Genomic DNA, 7,617 nt, shown 5'->3' on the forward strand with positions numbered 1-7,617 from the left:
TTCCTCTGCAAGCTGCTTTGCAACCTGCCTCCACCCCAGCTCCTCCTTTTCATGCTGTGTCTGACTTATCAATGTCATTTCTGTTTGTCATTGATGCTGCTCTGTTCTGTTCACAGAGGGGTCTTTGCTGCTGCTGTCCCTGTGTAAGGCTTTCCATGTAGGCACATGGAGGAGGTTTTCTGTGTGGGCCCTAGAAAAGGCAGAGAGGCCCCAGAACAGAGCCATACCACCAAATATAAAACTGCAAATGGAAATGAAGTTTTCTTTGATGAAAGTGTTCCTGACTGAGTTATTATGTCTTGAACAAGAGTCTGGTGGTTTTTGCGATGGTGATTTCCAGGTTTTTTCTGGTAGAACAAAAAGTCTGTCTCTGTAGGGACCCTTTCCACAATGTCAGATACTGACTATAACAATCTGAGTCTGTCAGTGGCAAAAACAAGCATTCTTTTGCTTGCTTTGTTTTATATTTGACATACATTCATCCTAACGACGTGGATATTCCAACTATTATTCAGCATTATGTTCTGTTAATTCATGAATGTGAATTATTTATTTAGAAGACAAAATGATTAGTTATGTTAATCGTACGTTAATCTATAAATTCAAACCTATTGATGTCACACAGCTTTTAGGCTACATTAAACTGTATTCCTAAGAGGACTGGGTGCAGAGGTAGTGGCAATATTTACCTTTACAGGAAGTTTATGTGGTATACTGAGAGCGATACACATTTTGCTTTCCTCTCCCCGCTCTCCAGTGCAGCCAGTTCTGTTCAGTCCACGTGTTTCCTGTTTCCTCCACCCTGAACCGTTATGCAAGTTTACAGATGAGTGTAACCAAAATCCTGTGATGTGCAAATGCTCTCAAGCCCCATTCACTGCATATCAGTGAGTGAACATGAAGAAAGGGGAACTCCGTTTTGGTTTAGATCAGTTCCCAGCTACTTCGCTGTTTGACAAAGTGAAACTATTTGACATTCACTGTCTCTGAGAGGTGAAATGGCGCAGCGAGGAATTCAGATGGACCAGGAAAAACTCTGCTGTTCGATCTGTCTGGATCTACTGAAGGATCCTGTGACTATTGCCTGTGGACACAACTACTGTATGAGCTGTATTAAAAGCCACTGGGATGAAGAGGATCAGAAGCAAATCCACAGCTGTCCTCAGTGCAGACACACCTTCATGCCGAGGCCTGCTCTGGTGAAAAACACCACGTTAGCAGATTTAGTGGAGGAACTGAAGAAGACAGGACTCCAAGCTGCTCCAGCTGATCACTGCTATGCTGGACCTGAAGATGTGGCCTGTGATGTCTGTACTGGGAGAAAGCTGAAAGCTGTCAAGTCCTGTCTGCAGTGTCTGGTGTCTTACTGTGAGCAGCACCTCCAGCCTCACTATGAATCCCCTGCCTTTGAAAAACACAAGCTGGTCGGCCCCTCCAAGAAGCTTCAGGAGAACATCTGTACTCGTCACAACAAGGTGATTGAGATTTTCTGCCGCACTGATCAGCAGTGTGTCTGTATTCTCTGCTCTATGGATGAACATAAAGGCCACGACACAATTTCAGCTGCAGCAGAACGGACTGGGAGGCAGAAAGAGCTCGGGGTGAGTCGACAAAAGATCCACCAGAGAATCCAGAACAGAGAGAAAGATGTGACGGTGCTTCAGCAGGAGGTGGAGGCTATCAATCACTCTGCTGATAAAGCAGTGAGGGACAGTGAGAAGATCTTCACAGATCTGATCCGTCTCATTGAGAAAAGAAGATCTGATGTGAAGCAGCACATCAGATCTCAGCAGAAAACTAAAGTTAGACAAGTCAAAGAGCTTCAGGAGAAGCTGCAGCAGGAGATCACTGATCTGAGGAGGAAAGACACTGAGCTGGAGAAGCTCTCACACACAGAGGACCACACCCAGTTTCTACAGAGCTACCCCTCACTGTCACATCTCACTGACTCTGAAGACTCATCCAGGATCAATATCCGCCCTGTGCGACACTTTGAGGATGTGACTGCAGCTGTGTCAGAGGCCAGAGATAAACTCCAGGACTTTGTTAGTGATGTGTGGACCAAGATCTCACTGACAAAGACTGAAGTGAGTGTTTTGCTGGCACAACCTCAGCCCAAGACCAGAGCTGAATTCTTACAGTATTCACGTCAGATCACACTGGATCCAACCACAGCAGACAGCTTGGTCGTATTATCTGAAGGGAACAGAAGAGCAACAGTGAGAGGACCAGGACATGTTCTGAGAATGATATTTCTACAGTTACTATTGTCCTCTCCACCAGGTTCACACAGTGACATCATCAGACTTCAGGTCCTGAGCAGAGAGAGTCTGACTGGACGATGTTACTGGGAGGTGGAGTGGAGTGGACCTAGAGTTTCAGTAGCAGTCACATCTGCACATAGGAGAAGACCAGTATATGAAACTGCATTTGGGAACAATGACACATCTTGGGCAGTATATTGTTTGATGAATCATTATCAGTTCAGACATAACAACATCAGTACTCTCATCTCAGGCCCTCAGTCCTCCAGAGTGGGAGTGTACCTGGATCACCCTGCAGGTATTTTGTCCTTCTACAGAGTCTCTGACACCATGACTCTCCTCCACAGAGTCCAGACCACATTCACTCAGCCTCTCTATGCTGGACTTGAGCTTTTTTATGGAGCCACAGCTGAGTTCAGGTAGACAGAAATTATTGGGTAGACTGGTGAGATGCTGTTTTGTATTGAAATAGATTTTTATTCTCTCTCTTTGTTGCTCGCCTCTGTTTTCTGTGACGTTCCAACACATCCTACTGAAGAATATGTAAATGTACCTTTGATTCTCTGTTGATATTGTTTGAGTTTTGGAAAGTTTTTGTGAACTCAATAAGCATTTTGTAAAAATTTGAGTTCTTCCATTATTATTAAAAATGGCAGCAATGCAGTATGTTGTTGTTGTTTTAGTGTATGTGTTATATATTGTTGTTAAACAAATCAATGAAATAATCCAATAATCGTTAGTTGCAACTCTAATTCACATATTTATTGTCATTGTCATTACTTTGATACTGGTGATACTGGTGATACTGGTGGATTCCTCCCCTCCCACAAGGAAGACATGTTGGCTGTAGAGACTCTTTTATTTTTAAGACGTGAATATGTAGATAGAAAGATTGAACCAGTCCTAACTAACATTTACTGACTGTATGAACAAGCTGAATCAATAAAGTTTTTCCTCAGAATGAATAAAGTTTTTCTTGAGTTCATTTAAGAAACTGTCTCAGAGCTGCCAGAGAAGAAGTAAACTAAGGATCTGTGTACTTTAACAGTTCTCCTCAGGTGTGAAAAGTGGGGACAGCAATATATACATATATATATTTTTGCTATTGTTTTTGAAAATAGAAAATGCAACAAAACAAAGAAATACATGTAAAAGAGGGAAACAGCAGCAGTTTATCCTGCAGTGACACTAACTGAATTAGTTCACTCATCAGTTATGCTGCAAAACTGTATTTAAACAATACAAATAACTAAATATAACTAAATATATTATTCTCCTATCCTATTATATTATTATTATCCATCATTTTTCATAGCCATTCAGTTTCTCCTGCCTTGTAGCGATAATGCCATCTAACATAAAGAAAGAAGGAAAAAATAAATAGTTTCCTAATAATATAATAGTATTTAAAATGCTAGGACAACCATTTCTTAATTCAGCACTACTGTTTGGGGGCACATGGTTAAAAACATTCAAACTTGATGCAAGCCATCTTTTGATAGTCGTCCAAAAAGTGGCCACATGAGGACATAAATGCAATATATTTTCAATTTCATATTTACATAAAGGACCATTTCCATCCTCTTTCATACCCTAACCAAAAAGCTTTCTTCTTGTTGACAGTATTTTGTATAGAATTTTTGATTTGAAAAAATCAGAACTTTTGAAAGGAATACTTCACCAGCAAAATGATCGGTTTTATATCAGTTACTCACCACATGTTACCTTGAATTTGTAAACAGTTAGAAAAGAGGAAAAAGACAAACATTCTTGATGAACTGAAGTACAGGGGAGCCACATTTCACAATAGTAAAACTACACCATTACAACATTTAATATTTATGAAACAACATTGTGAAATCAACATGAATTCATCTTTCTAAATCGTAACATAATTCAGCTGTGATTTAATCATGGTGTATGACATTGATTCAACAGTGAATAAATATTAGGACATTAGTTATTCTCAGACAAGGACATTTAAACTTAATTATAGTTTTGTTCTATCCTTCTATCTATCTATCTATCCATCCATCCATCTCTCCAGATCCAGATGTTTTATAAATGTTTGTGTCTTCATCTGACTGTATAGTGTGTCACAGTGAACTGCACTGGGCCTACTGTGTCTGTGTGTCAGTGAAGCTGCAGTACTGTTTATAGCCTCTAGGTGTCACTGCAGGACTGTGTCTGTCTCTTTCAGCTCTGCCCTTAGTGTGTGACTCCAGTGAGAACTCGATGTGTAGTTCAGCAGCAGGAACAGAGGATGGCAGATCACATGGCATCGAAACATCTGAACAGGTTCCAGCTCTCATATTTCCTCGCCATCTTCATGTGTTTTCACCTGACTGTGCAGTTTGTCAAGGCAGACATAGCTCACTCCAACAATAAATAATAAGATTTTATTTGTTTATTTGCTATATTTGACATTTTGTTCTTGTGCCTGAGGTCAAGAATTGTTGATGAAGCCATACTGGACAAATTACAAGAATTATAATATTTGTGCCTCTGATTCAAAGCTTTAAATTCACATTTTTACCTTATATCAAACCAATCAGTCCTTACTGATAAAACGTCCTCATTCTGCACAACCTATTGCATTTTTTTTAGTTTGTGCTTATTTGTCCTGTCACATATAGCCCATACAAAATAAAATAATTCTTTCAGCACATTCTCAGATCATCACTTGTGCTCTGGGAGTGCTCAGAGTATTATAAAATATCAAGCTTCCATGCTTGCAGCTATAGCTTCAGGTGAAATGAGATGACACATACATCACTGAATCCACATGAACATTTTTACTGTATCCATCAGTCAAACACTAAAGGTTCAACAATTTGTTTCCTGTTTGGTGCTGAATTTCTCTCAATTAGAGATCAGTTTTGCACGCAATCCGTTAAGCTTTAAAATGTTAATGTAATCATTATTTCCCTGTTTCTTCTGTTGCTATTAATTGAATGTATAAATTGTATTATCTGAAACATGCTGTATCAAAGAATAATCTCTCAAATAGCCCTTAAAGCCCCTGATGACCTGGCTTCTACTCGTATGTGTTTTTCTTCTATACATTAAATATTCATGACTAAATAAGGAATTCAATATTATTTCTTAAATCTGCAACCGATTTTTTTTTTTTTTTTAAATCTAGTTCTGTACCATAACTAATGGGCTATCCGAATACGTTCATTCATTTTACGTACCCACTTATCCTGGTGTTGGGTCGCGTGTGTGCTGGAACCTATCCCAGCTGTCATTGGTCGAGAGGCAGGGTACACCCTGGACAGGTCACCAGACTATCACAGGGCTCACACATAGAGACAGACAACCATTTACACTCACATTCACACCTACGGCTGATTTAGAGTCACCAATTAACCTGCATGTCTTTGGACTGTGGTAGGAAGCTGCAGTACCTGGAGAAAACCCACAGTAACACAGGGAGAACATGCAAACTCAGGCTGAACAGGCACAGCAGGACCTAATTACCAGAACAGCTTGGAACTGCTTTTTAGATCCAAAACATCATTGGAAGCGAGGGACCTCCACTACAGAGGCATAGCCAACAGTAAGGCATCTGATGATCTGATGAAAATTAGACGTAATGTTGTGATTTGCCCAGGGCACGTGAGATCACTTCAGTGAAGGCACTGTCCGACACTACTCAGATTCACCCAGGCCCACACACAGTCACACACTGGTGGCCAAGGCTACCATTTAAGGTGCCACCTGCTACTCATCTTAAATGCATTTATGCACCTATGGAAGAATCACCAGGAATGAATACTTCAGCATGCTGACTGGTGAAGCCTGGGATCGAACGCCGATCTTCCAGGAACAGGATGACCCGCTCTACCTCCTGAGCCACCTCAAATGTTTTCCATAATGTATTTTAGTGTGCTCTTAAGCTGTAATTTGTGACCCGGTTGTTGGGCGGTGCTCACTTTCCAGATTAACTGATCTGATTGGTTGTTCTCACACTGTGGATTCTTGCAAGTGCCACTGGAAGCACTAGGAGGAGGAGAGACATGAATTGTTTCACAGATTATCTGTCTCGTGTACTGCTGTCAGTATATAGTGACAGTTTCATCAAAGGACTGCCTAGCTGTTGATCTGCACAAATGGCCTGATGACTGCAATCAGATTCTGATACAGATTTGGCTAAACATTGATAGATGCATGGAAGTTTCTGACATCCCTGTGTCCCACCCACTTTAAACCAGTAAAAGATGTATAAAAAACAAACAAAACAAATGCTAAATCTTTCATTTGAAACAACCAAACCTGTTCAAACTTTGTCGAAAGATGTTCATGTAGCAAATAGCTGAAAGTGAACAGCTAATATTTGAAAGGTTTCTCAGCACATTCACATGAATATGCAGTTTAAAAGTGTCAGTTTCTATCAAAAGAATGTATACATTTTCATATTAGCATTTAATGGTTACTGTTACTTAAAGCAAGCCTGCATGAATGGCATCAGGCTCCAACGGGGTTTTAATAGTTTAAATTTTATTTGATTCATCCCTACAACCAATAAAATTACTGCTGTAACACTGCTAACAGCATGTTAAATCACCTTTTTTTTGGCCGCTATCTCGCTGTCTCTCTGTCAAATCTGCATCAGTTCCACATCAGAGGCCTCCAGGCGGACTTAGATAATGCTCTCCATATTTACAGTGGCAGGAGGATTGGGAGGTTTTTGACTAGATCCCATTTGTGTGAACCTATTAGTGCTGAGCGCTCTGAGCTCCCTCTGATACGCCTCTGAGATTAGGCAATGGTATTACTGTAAGAGGATCGACTCGCCTCGAGGTGAGGGCCGAATATACAGAGAGAGAGAGAGAGGAACACACACAAAGGCGGGAACGTGCTCACACAGATAGGACCACACACTCCCCAGAAAAAATCAGGACCTGGCAGTGAGAGCGGGAAAGAGATAGAGGGAGGAACACACACACACACACACACACACACACACACACACACACACACACTTGAAAATGAAGAACTGGAACCAAGGACCTGCAATGATAACGATGGTAATGAGAGAGGAAGCGTGTGTGTGTGTGTGTGAAAGGGAGAAAGAGAAAACAAAACTGTTAAATTAAAATGATGTTTCACTCTCCTGAACATGGATGATTGTTATTTAACCCCCCCTTCCTCTTTGGAGGAGAGGCCTTGGCAGGACCAAAAACTTATCGAACACTGACAGGCATACTGTAAATTAATTTAAAAAGAAAAGATAGAATATGGACCTGAGGACAATCAAACTCATTTTGAGTCAACTTTAAGAATAATTCAGGCTGTTCTCTTTTACTTTTCATACTTCAGTCAGGAACACTTTAGTCAAAGAAAACTT

General features: G+C 40.6%; 1 protein-coding gene across 2 annotated transcripts in view; it reads left to right on the plus strand.

Moving 5' to 3' along the window:
* Window positions 1-3,215, plus strand: part of LOC125878607 (E3 ubiquitin-protein ligase Midline-1-like) — a 54,032-nt gene extending 50,817 nt beyond the window's left edge. Inside the window, exon 2 of one of the 2 annotated variants that reach the window (XM_049559917.1) lies at window positions 1,476-3,215. In XM_049559917.1, coding sequence (XP_049415874.1) covers window positions 1,476-2,687 — 1,212 coding nt within the window. In that variant the 3' untranslated portion in view covers window positions 2,688-3,215. The remainder of the gene's footprint in view (window positions 1-1,475) is intronic. The other variant, XM_049559918.1, reaches the window with a different exon arrangement.
* The last annotated feature ends 4,402 nt before the right edge of the window (window positions 3,216-7,617 follow it).

The sequence above is a fragment of the Epinephelus fuscoguttatus genome, linkage group LG18 (genome assembly GCF_011397635.1).
Source record: "Epinephelus fuscoguttatus linkage group LG18, E.fuscoguttatus.final_Chr_v1".
Lineage (NCBI taxonomy): Eukaryota > Metazoa > Chordata > Actinopteri > Perciformes > Serranidae > Epinephelus > Epinephelus fuscoguttatus.